Here is a 23,689-nt window from a genome sequence, read left to right as displayed (position 1 = left end):
ATAAAAATGTATTTCTCATCACATTAAGAGACTGTAAAATACAAGCTTAAAATATGCCAACACAATCTCACAACAACTAGGCTATTTTACGATCATCTTGGATAGGCTGCGTTCGCGAAAATGTTTTAACAGAATTATGTTTTTGTCGAACATCTCATCTGTGACTAAGCCTTCAGAATCAGATGTAGCCTAAATTATAGCTAAGTTGTCAACAACTCGTCTATCGTGAACATGTGTCAACATGCCACAAAGCGTGTTTTAACTCAAAAGATATCACCACTCATCTGCCACAATTACAAATACATTTGGAATGTATTTGTTATTTCATTTTGGTTTCGTTTGTACCTTGGGCTCTTAGATACCATATAAAACTATATATCAGATTAATTAAAGTGACTCAAACGTGATTAACACATGGTCTTGTGGCTTCATAACGTTCATAAAGGGGAAATCTGTCTTGATTTGCGATACGAATGAAAGACGCAAGTCAGCACAAACCGCGGAGTTAAAGACGTCTCGAAAACAGAGTCGTCAATGTTCGATTCGACCCAAAATGCAGTATATAAACTGCAGACCTACTGTGGGTATATCACATACCAACAAACACAAGTTGTAAAGGATACACAACAATTCAACAAGGTAAGCAGTCAAATTACAGGCTTATAATTAATCTAATAATTTATTGCTTGAAATTGCTGAATCCTATTGCTTTAAACTCATGCTCTCCGATCCTCTAGGCATCTGTCAGAATGGATCTTCATTATGTGGCCTGGCTGTGCACCTTTTTCTGCTTTGCGCAGGTTTGGTCATTGCCAACAAACTGCATCCTTCGGAAGGACTTAATGGAGAAAACCTGTACCTTTATAGAGACTGCGGTAAGAATCGTTGCAGAGAATTTTCAGAGGCACAAGTTCATAGAAGGCAAAAAATATATAGGCTATATATATATATATATTCTTTAACTAAATACAATTTTGTTTTAGGGTGGCCTTTTCCCTTCGCAATGCCTGGACGAGCGCGTTCCCATATCTTTCCCGCAAAATGTGTTCGAGTCCAGCAACAAGAATCAGGTAAAACTTTGAATTTGTACTAATTTAGGTTGTTTTTTGTGGACATGAGGTCACTCTTCAACTCTTACTGTTTCTGAAGATTTCTGGTGTTGAAAAGGCGGTTTACCAGACACTCCAGAATATTGACACACTGTTTGAGGACTACAGTGTTCCAGACCAGTGGGATGCAGAAAAAATGACTGAGTTTCGAGGCATCGTATACCGGCAGATTGAGGAAAGCAAATGCGTAAGAAACTTAATTTGTGTTAATGTCTTCAACTTCAGAGATATTGTCTTTGTTCAAATGATATGTAAATAAATTATAATTACATTAAATTATAAATTAATTCGCGGACCTCGCCTAGGCTATAGGCTATATAGACAAATCTTACCCATATAGGACATTTAATTCATTTGCATTCAGTATTTCATGTTTTCTGGGTCTTGGCAAATGTATACAGATCATGAGCAAGTCTGAGGCGGCCCAGGATTTTCCCAGCAGAGACGCCTCACTCAAGGTTTACTTCGAGGCTATATCCTCAACTCTGAAAGAAAAGGTACGCTTGTGTCCCAAACCTAACTGTGGTCATATATACCTCTTGTGTTTTATAATCATTTATTTTATGCATTTGAATGCATTTTTTCTGCGCAGGATTTCAGTTACTGCGCATGGGAAATCGCGAAAAGTGAGATTCTTCGCACCCTGCACTTCATATTGAAGAACAACTCTGACATCATGTATGGATCTCCAGAACTCTAGATGCTTACTCGCATGCTGGCTTATTTATTTATTTATTCGTTCAATTATTTATTTATTTATTTATTCGTTCAATTATTTATTCAATTATTTATTTTATTTATTTATTGTCTCGTTTGTGGTTTTAGAGGTGTATTCGCTTTCTAAGCCTGATCACTGTAAGGGAAATAACTGTTTGTTTCACTTTTGATTTTGATTTGTTACGTCACCATTTCCATTCAGCACTGGACAGTTCACAGCTTGAACACTCCAGTAGACTATTCATTCATTTACGATGTTGTATTTTTGTATGTTTTTTGTAATTTCTGAATAAAATATAAATTTTTAATACACTGACCTCTCGGAATATTGTGTTAACAAAGCATAATTTGTGAAATGATTACCTATATATCTGAATGAAAGAGGTCAATGCAGATCAATTAAAAAAAGAGTGTGATGAAAAAAAGGAAGGAAGGTGGATGAGTAAATGAAATAAGATGGTGTATGGAATATTGAGGTTGATATTCATCTCTCTCTCTCTCTCTCTCTCTAATATTATATTATATATTATAATAATCAAGATTCAAATAGCTTTATTGGCATGATGAAAGAGGTCTTTACATTGCCAAAGCATTAATAACACTATATAAATAATAATAATAACAAAACAAAAAAATAATGAATAAAAAAATGAAAATAACCATTAAAATGTTTAAAATGTTTCTCTCTCTCTTCGTGTGACCTTAGACATTGATGATGTGACCTTATACATTTGTGCATCTATCTTTTTGTTCCAGCATAAGTTATTTCTAGTTCTAGCACATCATGCTATATGAGATCCGAATAGACCTATTCTAGCGATCACACTTTAACCATATCCTGTGTTTGTACATTGTTGCAAAATAACATCCTGTTTTTGTCTATTTCTATGTCTAGAGCAAATGCAAATGTGTTGTACTGTAGTTACAGCATGATATGCACTGGGCTGGTCTCATATATATCACTGATTCTTGAGAGTCGGGACAAAACATGTCCCACATAGAAAAGTCTAATTTATAGCAAAAATTAAGAAATTCATCATGATTGGCATACTTACAAAGTTAAATCTAAAGGATTTGTATATACCTATCTGATTTTTAGAATAAACTTTTTATCTTTTTGGGTAAAATTTGAAGGTTTTCTACAGGTCCATGTAGAAGGTCCATGTTATTGCACTTGTCCTCAGCAAGAGGTCACAACATTAACCATCCCAAATTTTTTTTTAAAAGCTCTACAATTGTGAAAACATATATATCAAATACAAAATAAGGGGTATACATATAAAAAACAATGCATGAAGTGAACATCAAACAATATTTTCCATAGAAATCTGCCTATTAAAGTTGTGTCCTCAGTTTCTGTCAACTCCGTCAGATATTTTCATAAAGCTCTTTAAATCAGGAAATAGCATGGTCAGCTATATCCCTGAGGACCCCTTTTCATCTCCCTGCCTGTGGTGAATGCAGCAATACCACACATGCTCTAGTACGTTTTACATTTTTTTATATTTTAGACAAACAATGTCAATATTCCTATGGTCACAGCTGCACCATGTCAATACCATCTTTCTGTTAAGATACTTTTTTTAAACCATAGTGGATTGAATTTAAGCATTTTAGTGAGGTTATTGGGACAGCTAGCAACTGAGGAAAAACTACCTAGCTGCAGTGTACAATACATGTTTTGGTGGAAAATACATGCCCTAACGTCAACTCCGTCAGACGTCAACTCCGTCAGGTTCTATGTCTGACGGAGTTGACCTGTAAGATGACGGAGTTGACAAATCCACCAATAACCTCTTAATGTGCGAATATAATATTATTTGTGAATATAGTGAAGGGTTAAACTGTTATTTCAGGGTTTTATTTACACATAAATGCACATACATAGCATGCATTACATTATTTAACCATACGCATCTGACTTGTAGAGAATGGGCAGGCAGTGGTCTGCTTATTATTGTGTAACGTGTAACTTTGCCAGCACTTTAATATATATATATATTTATATATATAGAGACAGATCGACAAATGAGAAGCCAGTGTAGGGCTGGGCGATATGGCCAAAAAAAATTATCACGGCAGAGGGTAGCCCCTGGTTTCCCTTATTGTTTTTTTTTGTTTTTTATAGTTGGAAACGGTTTAATTTAAAATAGTTGGAAACGGTGTATGTGCAATATGTTTATTATAGTTTGCTTTACAGTAAGTTCAATACTCTAATAACAAGGAGTAGTTTTAGTAGTAGTGTTTAAAGAGCACATCTGTTCAATAATCAGCAATGCACACATTTTGTGTCAACACCGTCAGTTTTTCGTCAACACCGTCAGTTTTTCGTCAACACCGTCAGATCTTCGACGTTTGGATGTATGTTTTTGTTAATTTTTTTGGGAAAAAAATATTCTTCCTTCAGTTGGTGTTGTTTTTGTAATAAAGGACCATCTGATCTACATCCTCTTAGGTTTTATTTATTTAAGGAATTTGTTTTTACAATATTGAAATTAAAATCAAAGTTTGAAAATGCAAATATTTAGAAATCTGAGTTTTCAGAATAGTGTGAAATCACAACTTAAGTTTATATATTGTATTTTGTTTACATATCAGAGTAACTAAACACTATTACAATATACTTCATAACTTTAGATTCTTGTTGGATTGGAAGAATTTAAATTGTTTACTTTTTAGTGTGTCTGACGGAGTTGACACAAATCCAGTTCTGAAGGGAAACATGTAAATTTGTTTAAAATGTGTTTTTATTTAGAACCTGTTCCTTTACATGGTTAAATAGCTAAGACCTTTCTCTGCAGAAACGTATAACTCTAATTGATATAGTGTGTATTTAAAAAAAAAGTTTTTTAAAACGTGTTTTGTCCCGACTCTCAAGAATCAGTGATATATATATATATATTGCTTTATAGCCTCTTCTTTATATATTGAAGCTTAGTTTTGCTCTTTTGACCTTTACACTTAGGCTACATTCCATTATTTTCTGATGAACATAAGACGAGTCTCAGTTTTCTAAATCACTAAAATATTTTTTTTGCTTGGCTTTGACTAAACTTGGACGTGTGTAAGAAAGGGCAAAGCTAAAGAATGAATGTTCACAGACATTGACTGTAAACCATTTAAACATTGTTCTTTTTACACAGATGTAGTTGTGATTTTCAAGAATGTAAATGTCAAGTTTACAACGTTATAACAGGAGAGCTTCTCTGTTTTGTTTAAATGGCGTGAAATGAAGAATGATGGAAAGCTATTTGCCACACTTTTAATGAGGACACATGAATTAAAAAAAAAAGATATGCATGGATAAATATTCCATAAAAAAAATAATTGTCCTATTGTCTATTCTAAATTAATGGTGATTTATGTAACTTAATAACTGGCTATAATTGATTATGAATATTTGGATCAGTTAATATTACAATCAACCCACCTGTTTGTCCCGTGAACACTCAGCGTTAATTGTTTATTAATTCTAAGAAATATTCATTTCCGGGGAAAGGAAATGTCTTTCTTACTGTACAGTACTAAGAGCCTGTCAAAATCTAAATCGTAAAGTAAACTTTGTTGCAAGCTGAGAATCAGAACCAAATACATATTGTGCACAAGTTTTATTAACTAAAATTAAAAACATAATCGAAACACATGCACACATGTACGGGTAAAAGGGTGAGTACAGAATGTAATCGGAAGCAGGAAATGGAAATATGGGAAAGCTCCATTTAACTATGAAAAGAACCATCAGCTTATCATTTTCAGAGTACCTCATTAAATGTATATACTTGCATGGCATTTGCAGGAAAAACATATCGTGAAGTTTCTGAAGAAGGATTCTTGGTCTCAATCGATTTCTTCGGATGTTGTCTGAAGAAATGGTGATGCATGGTTAGTTCGACTCTGTTCTGGTTGAAGGTTTTCTCTTTCTCCATGAGCACATGGCTGAGGACATGCAGATTGTGACCTGCCGGCCCTGGGCTGGAGAGGCCACGCATGCAACCAAGGAGTGAGGAAGTAGGAGTAGATGGCTGCCCATTCAGTAATGGATAAGTTGCTGTTTTCCTCTGAGTTGGATTGAAGAAAATACAGTCTGACTCTGTTGGGAGAGTGAAGACCTAGCAGGCGGTGGTCACAGCCTGCAGGGGCCCGTGGGCCCCGGTGGGGGGGTCCCCACAGACATCAACCCGAAGAAAGCAGCACTGAAGGCCAGAAATAAGAGAGGGAAGGGCTAGTGGAGGTAGCTATTTATAGCTGGACAAGGTCCCACCTTGCAAGGTTGGCTTAACCAATAAGAAAGGTGATTTCTAAGTGGGAGTTTCCTCTGTGGGGGAGGATTTATGATGCTATCTCAAGTGTGGTTAGACATCTGCCTTCCCTTTTTTTGTTTGTTGATTAATGCTCAGATAGATATATCAGTGGTGGAAAGAGTACTAATAAATTTTACTCAAGTAAAAGTATTGCTACTTAAGTAATAATTTACTTGAGTACAAGTAGAAGTACTGAAAAGAAAAAAAAAGTTTTACCCCAAATGGGGAGATGATAGCGATATGGAGCGTTCTGTTTCATTCAATCTGTTTCATTCATACTGGAAGCCCATTCTGATTCATTCCTCACGCAGAAAGTCCACAAGTGAGATTCATAGAAGTAATAAACTTATGACATTTCAGACTTATATGGATATAATAACATGCAAATAGAGACGTTTTGACTGATGAAACATGAAGACAAACAGATGATAGCGATAATAAATCTGTGTTCATCAAGTCATCTCAGGTATTTTCATAGAATGATGTATGTCTTTAAAGGGATAGTTCACCCAACAAGAAAAATTAGCCCATAATTTATTCACCCTCAAGTCATCCTATAGGTGTATATGACATTCTTCTTTCAGACGAATACAATCAGAGTTATATTAAAAAATGTCCTGGCTCTTCCAAGCTTTATAATGGCAGTGAATGGGTGGAGAAAATTTGAAGCACAAAAAAATCATTCACAGTTTCTGGGATGCGTGTTCATTTATAGATCAGTTCGTCTATGATTAATGCACCAAAGTCTGTATTAAAGCTTGTTTCTGTCTCCACCATTGTCTCTGTCTTGAGCATGCGATCACATTTTTTTAACAGCACAAGTGTGACTATGTGCCATTTTGTACAAAATAAAAGTTTTTTAAAACAAACTTCCTGGTGAAAATTGAAGTAGACTAGTGTGATCAACAGTGCCAATTTTCTTCATATTTTATTTTATATTTCCAAAATTATTAAAAAATAATGTTTTTTTTTACTAAATAAATTAGATGCTTAATCTCAGATAACTGAGGCCTACGATTAAGCAGATGCAAATAGAAATATAAAACCAGTCCTATTTCAAAGAGAACAAGTTGTTATACCCTTTGTGAAAAAAAGTCACTAAGTTTCAGTCCAATGCGATAACTAGTATTTTCGGGAAAAAGAAAATCTTCCCCGGGTCAAAATGACCCGAACACAACATGAGGGTTAGAAAAGGAAATCAGTCATCTGAGTTTAGTCATGGCTTTCAAGGTCATGAAAAGGCGGACAGCTTGCACCTCCTGTAAGGCCTTGAGAAGGATCTCAGGTCTTGGGAAAGTTACAACTTACGTCAATCAACCTAATTTTGGCAGTAAACAACAGAAGTATGAAAGACTAAATAGTTGATTGCTTCTTTGGATTCTGATACATCAAGAAATCACAAGCTAAAGACAAGAAGCCCAGAGCTGAGTATGCATAGCGTAATTATTGTATTTTATACTTTAATGATGAAGTTGTATTTGCTTTTACATTTTTGTTTATTATAAAAAAGAAAATTATCCAATTAAACTTTTATTGATTACCAAAACTGCTATAGGTTTTGATTTATAGTGTTTTAAGACTTTGAATGAGAACATGCCACAGAGAAGTCTTCTGACCAAATTGTAAGTAATTTAGAATGCTTTAATTTAGCCCAGATTTGACTTCACCTAACCAGAGAATAATAAATAATAAAGTTAAAGTTGTTAGTAAGATCAAAGTTGTCATGATTCTGCCTTAGTGTCCTTGACTTTCCCTGGTTGTAGGGCAGGATCATGACAGAATCATGTTTTGTGTACAAGTGCATGGCCAATTGTTTGGGCCATGTGCTTGTGTTGTCTCGTTATGTAACCCCGCCCCCTTGTTATCCTCGTCTTGTGATTATTGTCTAGTCAGTTTCACCTGTCCTTGTCATTAGTGTTCCTTATATAATCCCCATGTGTCTGCTGTCCTGTAATGGTTCATTGTTTGATGTTACCTGTGAATACCTTGTGAGAGTCTTGTCTAGTAAGTGCCTTATCCTGATCCTGTTGTTAGTTTATTGTTAAGTTTGTCTAGTGTGTATCAAGTTTAGTCATCCCTTGTCAGTCTTGCCCTCGTTTTACCCCCTCGTGGGTTTTGTTTTCCCCTGTTTTTCTGTTGTAAATAAACCTTGTTTGAGTTCATACTGTCTGCGATTGGGTTCATCCTTCCACCTCATAACAGAATGAACCAGCCTAAACCGAACCCAGCAGTCAGTATGTCCTCGCCTATCAAGTGTCAGTCGGACCCTCTGGAAGATTGGTGGCTCAAGGCTATTTCCGATTCTAGGAGAGGCAAGCTTCCGATTCCCCCTCAGGGAGAGCTGTCACTGAGCGAGTATGCCCGGGTCGTGGATAAGGGGAGCTTTCTCTTACCTGAAAGCCTCCTAAATAGTTACCTTATTGTGGGACTCAATGATCCTCCCCCTCTGGCTGAACGGCAGAGGCTGGCCCTTCGTCCGTTCCGGGATATGGTGGTCTGTTTGTCGTGGAAGGACCCGCCGAGTGCCACCATGTCGCCATCTCCTGGCTTGCTCCCCGTGATCCCGGAGGGTCGCGTTCTCGCCGTGGCTACGTTGGGGGACCGGTTTCTTTCCACCTCGACTCCCGAGGCAACATCCACAGTTTCAACTCTTCGCGGTAAGCGGGGAAGACGGCTGTCATGGGAGTCGGCATCGGAGTCCTCTTCGACGGAGTCTACCCCTCCTGGGACTGTCTTCCCAGAGCCTGCTACGGATCCCGCGGAGACCCTCCAACCGGTCACTAGTCCAACTACTGTCTCGGCACCGCGACCTAGGAGAAAGAGGAGGAAGGGAGCCCCCCGTCCTTCGTCTCTGCCTGAAGTAGAGCCCGCCGCAGCAGTGAACGCTGTCCCAGAGCCCGCCGCAGCAGTGAACGCTGTCCCAGAGCCCGCCGCAGCAGTGAACGCTGTCCCAGAGCCCGCCGCAGCAGTGAACGCTGTCCCAGAGCCCGCCGCAGCAGTGAGCGCTGTCTCTGAACCTACAGTTGTGAGCGCTGCAGAGAGGGCCAAGGCCGATTCAGCTGCCGAGAAGGTTTTGCGGTCTGTTTCTGCGCGTCAACGCATGCCTGTCCTTGTCGCCGCTGAAACTTTGACTGATTACCTAAATACCCTTCTCAAGATCCTAGAAGTCCCTGTCAGTCCTGTCATTTTGCCCTGTCCCGAGTCCTCAGCTACTGTGAGCGCTGCACCCGATCCTGTCCCTGTGAGCGCTGCACCTGATCCTGTCCCTGTGAGCGCTGCACCCGATCCTGTCCCTGTGAACATTGCACCCGATCCTGTCCCTGTGAGCGTTGCACCCAGTCCTGCCCCTTCGCCTGTCTTGTCCCCCGTCAGGAGTCCTGTTTCCTCGTCCTCTATGTCAGAGTCTGTTGCTGCGTCCACCTGTGCAGTACCCCAGTCTGTCGCCCCTGTCTCCACTTGTCCCCGGACTGTTTCCCCGTTTGTCCCTGTCGCCACTAGTCCCCGGCCTGTTTCCCCTGTCGCCACTAAACCCCGTACTGTTTCCCCTAAGACATCTCATGTGTCTCCAGCCAAGTCCCCCCGGATTCCTCGTTCCTCGCCCTCATCCTGTGGTCCTAAGACCCCCAGCCCCCCCGCCCACCCTGGACATTCCCCCATGAACTCTGTTATTCCTCCACCTCCTCTGCCATGTTTGTTGTTTTTATTGTTCCACCCCAACCCTGTCTTTGTATTTTCTTGTCTGCCATTGTTAGTTTTTGTCATGTATTGTTGGTTTGTGTCTTTGTCACAGTCTGTCATGTCCCGTGTTTAATGTTCCATTGAGGAGCGTCTGGTAGCCGCTCCTTAAGGTGGGGGTTCTGTCATGATTCTGCCTCAGTGTCCTTGACTTTCCCTGGTTGTAGGGCAGGATCATGACAGAATCATGTTTTGTGTACAAGTGCATGGCCAATTGTTTGGGCCATGTGCTTGTGTTGTCTCATTATGTAACCCCGCCCCCTTGTTATCCTCGTCTTGTGATTATTGTCTAGTCAGTTTCACCTGTCCTTGTCATTAGTGTTCCTTTATATAATCCCCATGTGTCTGCTGTCCTGTGCTGGTTCATTGTTTGATGTTACCTGTGAATACCTTGTGAGAGTCTTGTCTAGTAAGTGCCTTATCCTGATCCTGTTGTTAGTTTATTGTCAAGTTTGTCTAGTGTGTATCAAGTTTAGTCATCCCTTGTCAGTCTTGCCCTCGTTTTACCCCCTTGTGGGTTTTGTTTTCCCCTGTTTTTCTGTTGTAAATAAACCTTGTTTGAGTTCATACTGTCTGCGATTGGGTTCATCCTTCCACCTCATAACAAAAGTACCGTGAAACACCCTAAAGATGATTGCGTACAGAGGTGGTGCTGGACTCAATATCCAGTAGCAGTTTACCCCAAAATGTTTACCCCATAAAAATACTTAAGTCATTATTGTGTTAAATGAGAAATAGACATTACAAAAAGTAGGTTTAGAACAAAAATATTTGATTCAACTTTTTTTTCTGTCATACTCAAGTTCAAACCTGCATGAATTTTGATGGACCCCATTGACATCCATATGGAAGTCAATGGGGTCCAACTGTCTGGTTACCAACATTCTTCAAAATATCTTATTTTGTGTTCAACAGAAGAAAGAAATGCATACATTTTTGGAACAACATGAGAGTGAACTATCCCTTTAAGTCCAGAAAGGGGGAGCTACATCGTTTGGCTCTGCAGTGAGCACTACTTTCCGTAAAAAAAATTGTTTCAAGTGTGCTATACTTCTTTTAAACAAAAAATAAGAACGTTACGTATATGCTTTCAGTATACTATTTATGTACTGACAAGTAGCCTATACGTGCAGTATAAAACTACTAAATTTGTAGTTTACTTTTGTAAATATTGTGTGTAAAATTTGTGTTACTCAATCAATGTTCACTTTTTGTTTATCGAACTGTTATAGAAAAGCATTTTTACAGTTGCAATCTACTGTCTGAATATTATGGCTTTAATTTTACAGCAATACATGTTCGAAACGAGGCTGTTCAGTTGTAAGAGGCATCTTGTAAATTATACTCAGAGGTAAACTTGTCTTCAGTTGTATTGAGTGTTTTATTGAGTGTTCAGTAAAATGATTTGAATTCAATTCAATTCACATGTATTTGTAGCGCTTTTCACAATACAAAGCAGCTTTACAGAAAATGCATCTACATTACAATTTAGAGTGATGTTATCAGAAGAGACTGTGTCCAAGTAATGTAGGCTATTTCACAAATGAACAAATACAAAGTTAGCTACCATCAAGTATACATTTTAGGCGGAAACAATGAGACAATTAAATAATTTTACGGTTTACAAATCAATCAAGTAATAAAATTCATAAATAGATAAATAGACAGATTTATAAATAAATAAGTAAATAAATATATAAATAAATAAATAAATAAATAAATAAATAGTCAGTCAGTCAGTCAGTCAGTCCACGGAAAACTACACTTTGAATGATTTAAGCTCGAGGATGACGTTGAGAACACGCAGGAGCTCCTTTCGAACCACCTCCCACGCGCAGAAACTGTGGTCCTGATAGAGGAAAAAAAAAAAGACAGCAATTAATATACAGGCTATGGGATGACATCATAGTATTTACTTGTGAGTTGCCTATTGAAATCTGCTGAAATCTACCTTGTTTCTAAGGAGAGTGGCCAATTTATCAAAGTAGGTTTTCAGAGCATCCTCTCTTGCTGGAAAATCATCCACGGGTCTTTGTGTTCTCCCCATAATCTACACACGAATGAGAAATATGACATAATTACAGCCATCTTCACATATATAATAGCCTATACAAATAAATGTATTTCGAACTTACGCATTTGTTCTCGGAAGTTAAACGGTAAACGATGTTTTGGAAATACTCCACTTTCTCCTGGTTCCAGGACTCAGGATAACTGTCGTTAGCAAACAGGAAGTCAATGTGTTCCATGATTTTATACATTGCCTTTGCTACACCGATGTTCTGAAAATTAAACATATAACAGTTAGAATAGGCTATATATGCAGTATTCATCAGTATTCATCAGAAACATTTAGACAGAGGAGTTAATATGCCTGGAATAACTATTGTTGTGTTTCTACCTGATTGGAGCCATTTGATTGCAGTGCAGATTTCGGGAAGGGTATTTTTACGTTTTCTTCCAAGCATTCACGAGGGAAAAGGCCTCCCTATGAGGAAAGACACATATGTTAGGACATGGTAAGGCAGGAAAAGGAAATAAAAAAAAACATGGGGAAAAAGAGAGAGAAACTCAACTTACCATATTCTCAAGTACATTGTGAGTTGCTTTCACAAGTGTCCGCCGCATGGTGCACTGTGTTGGCATTGAACAAATTTGGGAGAAAAAAAGATATAAACTCAATAAAGCGATACATTTCCAGAGTGCCATTTTGTATATTATGCGAACAAAATCCAGAAAGATGATGCTGATCGTTGTCCAAGTCAAAAAGATTAAAGGAGCTGTAAAATAGCACTGAGTCAAAAACGGTGCTGAAACTTCTTGAAAATCTCTTGCTGAAGACATAGATGCAAACTGACTGTTTTATACTACAACAGAGTGATGAATGGAAAGAATGTAATAGCCTATCTGGAAGTTTTGCAAACCGCAGCGTCTCTTTTGTTTCCCGCCTCGCATCTCTCTCCTTTGCTGTAGTTTAGAAGAGGATGTGGTCTATCTATCTATCTATCTATCTATCTATCTATCTATCTATCTATCTATCTATCTATCTATCTATCTATCTATCTATCTATCTATCTATCTATCTATCTATCTATCTATCTATCTATCTTTCTATCTTTCTGTCTGTCTGTCTGTCTGTCTATCTATCTATCTATCTATCTATCTATCTATCTATCTATCTATCTATCTATCTATCTATCTTTCTATCTATCTATCTATCTATCTATCTATCTATCTATCTAGCCTATCTATCTGTCTATCTATCTATCTATATATCTATCTATCTATCTATCTATCTATCTATCTATCTATCTATCTATCTATCTATCATATATGACGTTTCATTTTGAACAATATTTGTATACTTGAAATCTATCAAACTTTTTGAAATGCTTTAATTGAAAAGTGTGATTATGCCTCTTTAAAATAAATGCCACTTGTTTTGATAGTTTGTAATATAATGCATATTTGTCATATAATTCATCTATCTAATTAATTATATGTCGGACAATTTGCACTAAAGTTCTCAGTATCTTATCAAGAAAATTTAGAATAATCAAGAACAATTTGAATGAATTGGTTCTTTAGATTATTGCCATCTTGTGGTTTCTTGTAGGGCAACCAAAAACAGACCACAAACCTGGTACAAATTGTAGTAAAAAAAAATATATATATATATATATATAGGCTATATATAGGCCTATATATAGCCTATATATAAAAAAACTGCCGTTGAGTTTCACGTTGAGGAAAAAACGTTCAGAATGAAAATTAGGAAATATATGAACCCAGCCTTAGGTTTTATTATATGACGTCATTTTTTTTATTTTTTTATTACAGTTGGTATTTTTTTTATCACTTTCTATTACACTGATTAGCTATACCTTTCATCTTAACCAGGAGACCGAAGGGTGGTACGTAGTAAAATGTGTGTGTGCCATTTTCACTTTTCACTCTCAACTCGAAAAAAGCTGCTGGGCAAGTCCCATTGCTTTCAATGAATGAACGGCTCATTTCTTTTCTTTCATAAAATTGATGAGAGAAAAAAAACTTTTTCTCAGATAATGGGGAAGGGAAGCACCCATTTGAGGTGTTGCAGCAACCCACATAACTGCCAACGATCCACCGCAGCATATATAGTTCAGACGCACACAGACCACACGAGCGTTTACACACAGGAGCGATCGCGCTCTATGAATTCAATTCTGCCAATTCAGCGCGTGCATGTGGCTGGTTGTGTTCCACTTAAGACTAATAATGAGTGTGCGTTTTATTAATAATACCCACACCGTCATCATTCAATAGCGGAATATTCCATCTGCACCAGTGTTAACGTACGAAGCGCAATTACATGAAATAGCCTCTGCTGTTGAGGTAGCCTATCTGGAAAAAACACAGAGAATATCATTAGCCTATGTGCTTGCTCATCATTATGGAACTGAGCATGAGACCAACTGATTTAAAACAATACAAAAATGGTTTCCTTTAAATGCATCATGGAATTGTTCAAATAGTTTAATGAGAAACAAAATAATCACATACAGATTTAAAGAGTGTTGTATGCTATGGATATGAGTGTTGGCTATGAGTAAGTTTTTTAGTCTTGTACTTGAATAGGCTAATATAAAAAATGTATTGTCAATCATCTTAAAGTAAAATGCTTATAAGTGCTTCAAGATAACCGAAAAGAGTGTAGCCTACCTATTTCCTACACTAAAATTTTCACAATTAAAAGAAACGACAAGTAGGCCTAACACACCAAATTAAACTTGAAATTTGGAAGTAGAACGACTGAAATGGGAAACGTCGTAAAACTTATACTCAAACAAAAATACTCGACAACAGTTCGAATTAATTCGAAAATAATGTAATAACTGTAAATTAAATAACTGTAATCAGTTATTGCATTCCAAAACCTGTATGACTTTCTTTGAGATGTTTCGGTTGTTTTTGACGCTCATATGGAGAGAGAGAAAAAAAAAAAAATCTTATTTTTTGTTTCACAGAATAAAGTTTGTTTGGTGCCCCGAATATGACTTTGGCGCCCCCTACGAGAAGATATGTTGGCGCCCCCTATATGTTGCAGACGCAATTTCTGCACCTCTGTGTGATTATGATACATTATAGTGAAACGTTTGCATTATAGACAAAGCATTTTATGAAGCATTTGCATTATACAAATGTCTGGAAATTATAATAAAAAATGGGTTTGCATGTTGATGCCATATAGGCAAAACTTTTTAAATACCTCAAATAACATTTTCAATCTCTAAAGAACCATACAAGTAGGCCTATAGGACAAGTAAGGAATTGTCAACCGTCTATACTTATACTGGTGTGTGACAGTTCAATGGATTTAGTAAACCAAATGAAAGAAACATTAGTTTCAATAACTTATTTTTATTTGAAAGTACAAAAATGTTTTGTGCAAACAGATAAAATATATAAATAACTTTGAAAGTACAAAAACATTTTGAGAGCAAACAGATAAAATAAATAAATAAATAACTATAAATAACAGTACAAATAAAAACAGTAAATATCCTGGGATACAAAAATTGCACAATGTAAATTAAATTAAGTATATAATAAATACCAGACACAATCACGAACAAATAACAACTGACTGACAGTTAATAAATACTGGTGATCTGAATTGCAGAGCTTGCTTGTTTCTTTTTTAACATTTGTTCAAATTCAGCAAAATCTCTGAGTATCGTTTAGGCACAGAGGCTCATTTGCACCAAAATAAAAAATGTATTAAAAAAACAGAAATTTTCACAGGAATTTCACAGGTAAGAAAAATAATTAGCTTGCTTGATCCGATTACTTCAAGTTTTCGTAGGAAAAACACCAAGGTAAACTCTATATTAAAACACAAGTCATTAGGCAAAACACAACTCTAGGCTACATTCATTGCAATGAAATACAATCATGTAAATAAATAAATACAATTGTTACATTCAATTTTTTCAGGTTTTGTTTGTAAGGCATATTTTGCAGTAACTTTTCAATACTCCAACACCACTGTATCACAAGGCATTCTTCAGTCATTATGTCTGATCATCGTTTAAACTTTTTTAAAGGACGTGGCATTGCTTGCGATGATGTCCATCCTCTGAAGGTGTTGTTTCACAACTCTCCGGATCTGCTCCCATGCCTGGGCGCTATATTCCTGAAAGAGGAACAACTTTAGCTGAGTACAACTGACTACATTTTATAAGGAAGAAAATCATTCTTTGTACTCTTTACAAAGTAACATTTACATTGAGCAAATATGATATGCCTCTTATGGTACGCATATAATATAAATATGTAATCAAACTTACTTTTTTCTTTAGAAACTTCTTTAAATTCCTGAAGTGCCTCACTATCTTTCTCTCGTAGGACTCTTTATGTGATGGGTGGTATTGAGCCACCTGAAGAAAAAAAATCGACAAAACTTAACAATTAGCAAAAATAACATTAATGACAAAGTTAACATGATGAAAAATACTTCTACAGCGTCTATATACTATCTCTAAATCTCATTTAAAACACATTCATTGAATAGTTAGGCTCTAATTCATTCAACCTTTTCATCCGTAAATCAAGATTTGATTAATGCAATATTACGTTAAATGGTTGAGTGTAATTCATTCTGAGTTTGTGGTCTATTACTATAATGATAATCGGTGACACTTTATTTTGATGGTCCACTTGAAACATTCCAATAACTATAAGTAACTTCGCAACTCCGTGTCAACTAACTCTCATTAGAGTATTAGTAGACTCACTGCTTTATATCTGCTAACTCTTTATTGTGATGCTCCTCCAACAGACATTCAACTGACTAGAAGTAATTTTGCAAGTACAACTTATTCTAATCTTAACCCTGCAGTCTACTAATGCTCTACTAACACTCTATTGAGAGTTAGTAGACATGTAGGGGCAACGCTACTTATAGTCAACAGAATGTGTTAAAGGGACCATCAAAATAAAGTGAAAACTGATAATCTCTTCGATTAAAAATCTCGGATAATTATGCAATTCAAAGAATGGTATTCTGAAAACAGTTTTCATATGCACTTTGACACAAGACTTACACATTCTTTAAGTTCCGACGCCTGCCTGTACAGGTCAGCTAGGAAATGGTCTACAGTCTTTAGGTTCCATTGCACTGCGTTCATGTCCTCCCTGGCGTCCATGAGGTGGATGATTTGTTCTAAGGTCAGGACAAGAAACTTCACCTGGTCCTCCACCTGTAAGGGGACATAATGTCTGTGTAAGTAACTGGGTCCTTCAGATTATGAACATTGTATGTAAGATTTTCTCTGATAACTTAAGTGTTATTTATGGGATGTAATGTTTGCACTTAAAAGTGCTGTTAAATAAGGAGAAAAGTTCTGCAAACCTTAGCGTTGTCTATCCGGTTGTACAGTTGCCCTGGAAATGGTAGCCCCTTGATATCAGGATAGTTTCCACCCTATAAGACAGACTACAATTAGTATTGTTTGATATGTACCACATGCTGAATATTTGACATTGCTGTTACAGACATCAACCAAAAACGAAAACTTTAATTGCCGCCTTAAATTTTTTATAAAATCAAAGTGGTGCCAACCCGCAGTGGTTAGTGCATTGCACTTTGGCAACCACGTTGAATTACGAATGAAGATTAGAGTAGAAATAGAAACTTATCAAATAGAGTGTAAACAGCAGAAATTGTAGTGTCAAAAATGAAGGAAAGAAGCAAAGATGTAACATAATGATGAAACACTTTTACAGTGGACTGTAAAAAAGGCAAATCAGTGACAGCATCCCACAATAGGAAAACATTGCATAGTATTCCAAATAGTTGAGAATGATTCTGTAAGGATTGGATATTTCTAAGAAAAAAAAGTAACAAATCTGTTGCACAATAAAAAAGTATTTTAAATTAAAGTTGCATAGCTGTGCACAGCAGTCTAATGGAGAACTAGCGGCATTGTCGATATTCTATTAGAATAATTCACAAATAAAGCATAAAGATTTAAAGAGTAGCTACTTACCATTTCCCTAAGGAGATTCAGAGAATCGTTGCTTATCCTCCTGTATTGGCCGAGCCATTTGCAAGCTGAGCATGTACTCTGCAGAGTAAAAAATATCACAAAAAGATACGTCCACATTTGAGTCTTCATCTTTGTATAGTAGTAGTTTTCTACACTGTCGCTCGAGAGAATGTTGCAGGGACATGGTGCAGTGTCTTGGATTTATTCGGGAGTATGGAAAGCAAAATCGAAGTATGCGGGCATTCCCACTTTCACTTTCACGAGCCTAAAGGCTATCACGCTAAATAACTTCTGGTCTGGCTAACCCTAACTTATCTTAATCGGAAATGCTTTTAAAAGTAATTCATATTGTTTTTTTTTTAGAAAAGACAAAGGTAAGAATTATATGTAGCCTAGTTATAGTTTACTCTTTAATTTTTTTTAGACACCAACGCAAAAAGCACACAAACTTACGTAGCTACAATACAATAATCAATGCTATTAGCAAGTTCGTATAAATTAAAGCAATCCCACGGGTCAAAATAAAATAATTACCTGATTCCAAAGAATTTCGAGGTCGTTACGTTTCCAAACTGGAAGATGGTCTGCGGGCTTGTGTGGAAAATCACTTTCTGTTTGAGAGACGTAACGCAATGTTTACGCAACGTAGCCTACGCGCTGACGTAACCTCAAGCTCTCACTATTTCACCACACTTTTCACATCATTTGTAATTTCACATCTCAATATTTACTTTCAACATTTGTTAAAATGTAAACAAAAATAAAACATCTAAATGTTTTTTATTTTTTTTTATTTTTTTTTTGAAAACATTATTTAAGAATGAATCCAGATTAACCTATTTATATAAATCTATTGTGTTTTAGAACATGGTAGCTGATTTCGAGGTTGTAAACATATGTGTTTTGCAATATGATATCTGCAGCTAGCTTGCACCTACATTTTATTGATGAAATGGTAGTAGACAAGAAAAAATACAAAATTAATAGCAGTTGTTAAAACAATCCATAATTCAACCAATTTAATTAAATTGTGGCAATTTAATCAAGTGAATAATGGTCAAAGTCCATTACTTGGAAACAAACCTAAGCTAAAACATTGCACCCAGAGATAAATCAAATTTAGGCTAACTCGAAGATTCTACAAGATCAGTGTTTTGTTCTGGGGGAGTATTTAACACATAGCCTATTCGCGGCACAGTGATCTATGCATGCGTTATTCCAGTCATTAAGCACCGTATACTTTAAAGATTTTTCACCTACTCGCCTGTAGATGGCAAGACAAAACCATACAGATACATTGAAACAGATGTAGCCTAAGGAGGATGTGTTTTGAGTTTTGACCGCAGTTTGTTGACCTGAGAGTGAGACCAAAAGTATCACGAAGAAAGTCCTTATAGCACACATTTTTGTTCACAGTAGCTATAGGTCTTATAAAAGTTAAGGAAAGAAAGAAAGTTAGGGGGAGAAAATCTTTTCGTGAGAGTGGGCTCCTGGTTTCACAGTTCACTCATCGATACCTGTGTTTGATGTCTTTCGACCACAGCTGCCGCATCCACCTTTTCTGTCGAATATCGCACGAGGACAGAGCCCAAAGCAATACAAACAGTGAATAAAAGTAATGACGACTTCTTCTTCTCTTTGTAAATGTTCATGTTCGAAGTTTGTGTAGTTGTAGTTGTTTGTTTCAGTATATATGTCTATGCCAAAATTTACTTTAAAAAATATAGGCTACACACCCTGCAAAACGTGACAACTTGCGTGAGATACAGGGTAACATGGGGGAAGATGCCCCCCTAAAGAACAATGTTGATTTAGGGGAGACCGGGTATGGTTGTACGGGTTAATTGTAACACTTCCAATTTCTCCAACCAGGAACAAGTTACAAATCACCTGATTCACTTCACACATGCTCAGTTCTGTCCTTATTCCACATGTGAGCAGAAAAAAATAATAATTTTGATGTAAGAGAGTTTTTTCACTTTATTTTTGTTATGGCAATTCCTGTTTTGTAGTTAAACTCGTCAAAGTTAAATAATATTTATTGTGTGTCTGTAGATATTTTGCATGCAAGTTGTTTGGCTGTTAGCTGTAAGGTGAGCTAGTTCACTACAGGACTCTTGAGTTAGTTGTAACAGCAAGATTCTGGGTTAGTTATTACATCAATGAAGAATATTACAACCTACCCCAATTAAGTTGTATTTTTATTTGAATTTCAGTATGCCTAGGTATTGGAAGAGAAAGACAAACTGTTGCTTCATATCATGACAGTCTCTCAGCATTTTGAAGAGAGCATGATGTAAAAGAGCTGGGTAAGTCTGATCTGTGGCAGAATTGTATGGCATTTCTTTATTGACAGTAACAACATGCTTATACACACACACACACACACACACACACACACCAATTATATTATAAAAGTCTGTGTTGAATAAAAAGCTGAATAAAAAAGAAAAAAGTTACAGACAGAAATGTCTCACCCTACTTTTAAACTGCAACAATTTATAAGTTTAACATTTGCTGGATGATGATGCATCAGCCAATGTATTATTATAGGAAATAAATAGAAACATTTGCTGATTTAGTTATTATAGCACAAAATGTCATATAGATGTCAAATACATACAGAATGTATAAATCACTTTTATATTTATTATTAATATTTATATATCTTTAAAGTGTGATTAATACTGAATCAGCTATATTTTTTTTTAAATTGACAGTTTAGAATAATTGAATAACCGATGACAGACAAAGCTGAATTCCATGAGATTTATCTGAAAGGTAAAATTATTCTATTACTTACAGTATGTACAGGCATATGCATATTTACATATTTAATTGCCCATATTTTAATTGAAGATAGCCTATGTCATAATAGAAACACTGAAATCAAATTGAATGATTTTACTCAATTAACAGGTTTTAAAAGCCAAGATGACTGAACTAATTAATGGAAATATTAAATAATAACCCTCATGAATTACAATAAGTATTCAGTTTAAAAATAATAACACAAGTACCGGTAACAACATGCCCCTTTGCACCTGGGGTTGGTTCATCTTACCCCAATGGTCTGATTTTATCTTTTTACTTCAAAATAAAAACTATAGCCTATAACTTTTACTCCACAAATCTAAAAACATGAATGTGTCCACTAATCCCTCATTAATAAATAGACACAAAAAACTTTGATATTCAACATAATACATTGTCATCACCATTTTCCAGAGAGACAATATTAGATTAAGCTCAAAACTGTTTTGGCTGACTAAATCTGTTGATATTCAGATGAAATTACCAAATAAAAAATAGATATTCATCAAAAGTAGCCTAGGCTATACCGAGATTAGATTTTGTGCTCTCTGGTCAGGGGAAAAAAATGAGGGTGTGGGACTGGGGAGCATCTTCCCCCTAATAATTTGGGATAATAATACCTAATAATAATAATTTGAGAGACAAGTGTACTTTTTTTTTTTCATTTATTTTTGATGAACATTGGTGAATTGACAGATTCACACATCGTCTTATGTGGCTACACATTTGTTACAAAGACATTTAGACATTCATCGTATACTTCATTCAACATGTAAAAAAACATTCCTTCATAGCACATGCTGGTTAAACAGTGCTTTGCATAATAACAGATAATATTATTTGCTCGATATAAATATTTTAGTGTAGATTAGTTGTTATATAATAAATAAGTGCAGCGCCATTAAAGACAGTTTACACAATGGCATATAAATATTAATCTGGAAATTCATTCATTCGTTCATTTTACGAACTCGACTTCAATGAAAAGTGAAAAGTGCAAAAGAAAAACAATAAAATAGCATATAAATAAATTACGGCCAACATTTAATTTACTACATGTATGTATAAGGCTAATTGTGTCTCTTTCTGTGTGCTGTCTTTCTGCTGAAGTGGTTCATGACGACCAAAATCTCATTGCGCCCAATCTCCCACGCGCAGCGGCTAAAGTTCTGGAGGAAGAAAAAGGTCACTCATTAATCACAGATTTGAACTAAGAAGCTACAAACACCTGCTAAACCTTTTTCGTTATGGTATAGCGCGTTATTTTCTGCATATCTCACCTGCTGTGTAAGAAAATGATCAAGCAACTTGAAGTTCTTGACCAGCGTCTCAAGGTCAGAGCTCATCGCCGGGACCTAGATATATAATGATACATTGTATTACAATCTAGAATTGTAAAATAAAATAAAAAAAAGTCGATGTTGATCAGCCCAACTAATGCCCGTGACTTACGCTATTTGATATAGCTTGCCGGTTGAGGTGCTCCATTAGTTTTTGGAATGCATCGTTATTCCAGTGACCGTGAGTTGTTTTCTTTTTGAAGAGCTCGAAGGTAGAGTTATATGATATCTTCACTGCATGGAATATTTCCTGTGCACATGAAAAACACAAAACATTAATTGTCAAACCATCAGGATGCTAAAACCAATGAGTAACTCCAACAGTGCTAAATATATCTGGCGATCAACCTCACTGCTGAGTTTTATCATGATGACATGATATCCTGAAACCAGCAAATCAAGTTCTTTGGGCTCATTAAAAAAACACAGGAAGCTGCATTTGAGTGAGGCTGCAAATAAAGCTACTGTTTCTTGATATTTTGTCTATACCTCTTTGGGAAGACTCGTGAACCGATCAGACGTGGCACTTTCCACCTCTCCTCGGCATTCTTTTGGGCCCTGAGAGAGAGAGAGAGAGAGAGAGAGAGAGAGAGAGAGAGAGAGAGAGAGAGAGAGAGAGAGAGAGAGAGAGAGAGAGAGAGAGAGAGAGAGAGAGAGAGAGAGAGAGAGAGAGAGAGAGAGAGAGAGAGAGAGAGATATCAACCTCAATTTCATTTACTCATCCACCTTCCTTCCTTTTTTAGGTAATAAACAGTATTTAACAGTAATAAAATAAATGAGCAATGAACAACAGTAGCCTATATGTATAAATTAACATTAACCTTAATAAAGTACCTATTTTGTTTTTGTGATACAGTGTGTTATATTGCTAGAAACTTTTCTCTAATAAATCCAGTAAATATTTATTAATAGATTAATGGACCATGTGTGTACATAACAATTTTTAAAAAAGGACATAGGCTACAGATATATAGATAGGCAGTTATATATTTTATTAGATTAGAAATTAGACTAGGCTACTCACCAGTTCATGCAGAAGTTTAATTGTTTTAGACAAATTCCTTCTCTCCAGAAAAAAGGATTCTGCAAATAGGCTCGGGAAAATGATAAGCCACAGAAAACACAAAAAAGTTCTCATAATGGTTTTGTATTGACAGCAGCCTACAGTGCGGTGCTACAATTCAACGATATGAATACTACGATATAGATACTAGGTCATGGCAAGACCTTGGCTATATAGTGTTCTCCAAAGAAAAAAAAACCTAGTCATTTGCATTCCTTCAGCAGGTGTACAGCGCGGGAAGCCCGGCGGTATTCAATTGGAAGTTTTAGAAGGAGAAAATGAAAGAATCACGTGATTCTCTTCATCGCGGTGGGAGTTCATTTTACCTCGAAACCGCAATGAGATGGATAGGAGATCTACAGCAGTTTACTCATCTAGAAAACACAGTGAGAGTGATCTAACTCATCTGGAGAAAAAACAAATCGGGAATTTCATCATCACTATTAGGCTAGGCTAGGCGACGTAAGACATCATCAACCAAGTAGGCCAATGTCAAAATTAGGATATTTAGCCTACTGTATGTTATCCATATCCCTATATCTTCTGTTATTTCTTCCTTAGGAAAAAATCTCGCGTTAGA

General features: G+C 36.3%; 3 protein-coding genes across 3 annotated transcripts; 1 reads left to right on the top strand and 2 right to left on the bottom strand.

Moving 5' to 3' along the window:
- The first annotated feature begins 303 nt into the window (after positions 1-303).
- Positions 304-2,132, top strand: ifnphi3 (interferon phi 3). Its single transcript, XM_079610380.1, has 6 exons — positions 304-639; positions 738-875; positions 984-1,070; positions 1,150-1,296; positions 1,511-1,606; positions 1,702-2,132. The coding sequence occupies exons 1-6, from the start codon at positions 535-537 to the stop codon at positions 1,807-1,809; spliced, it is 681 nt and encodes a 226-aa protein (XP_079466506.1). The 5' UTR covers positions 304-534; the 3' UTR covers positions 1,810-2,132.
- Positions 2,133-11,593: 9,461 nt separating this feature from the next.
- ifnphi2 (interferon phi 2) lies at positions 11,594-12,522 on the bottom strand. The gene is made up of 5 exons (XM_079627668.1): positions 12,443-12,522; positions 12,264-12,350; positions 11,998-12,144; positions 11,814-11,912; positions 11,594-11,711 (listed from the first exon to the last, which is right to left on the bottom strand). The coding sequence occupies exons 1-5, from the start codon at positions 12,506-12,508 to the stop codon at positions 11,622-11,624; spliced, it is 489 nt and encodes a 162-aa protein (XP_079483794.1). The 5' UTR covers positions 12,509-12,522; the 3' UTR covers positions 11,594-11,621.
- A 2,727-nt stretch (positions 12,523-15,249) lies between these two features.
- ifnphi1 (interferon phi 1) lies at positions 15,250-18,506 on the bottom strand. Its single transcript, XM_079621218.1, has 6 exons — positions 18,427-18,506; positions 17,893-17,970; positions 17,256-17,327; positions 16,948-17,103; positions 16,192-16,281; positions 15,250-16,037 (listed from the first exon to the last, which is right to left on the bottom strand). Exons 2-6 carry the CDS (start codon positions 17,893-17,895, stop codon positions 15,933-15,935), a joined length of 426 nt encoding a protein of 141 aa, XP_079477344.1. The 5' UTR covers positions 17,896-17,970; positions 18,427-18,506; the 3' UTR covers positions 15,250-15,932.
- Positions 18,507-23,689: the final 5,183 nt, after the last annotated feature.

Source organism: Phoxinus phoxinus (genome assembly GCF_949152265.1).
Source record: "Phoxinus phoxinus genome assembly, chromosome: 1".
Lineage (NCBI taxonomy): Eukaryota > Metazoa > Chordata > Actinopteri > Cypriniformes > Leuciscidae > Phoxinus > Phoxinus phoxinus.
This window is presented reverse-complemented; position numbering and strand designations above follow the sequence as displayed.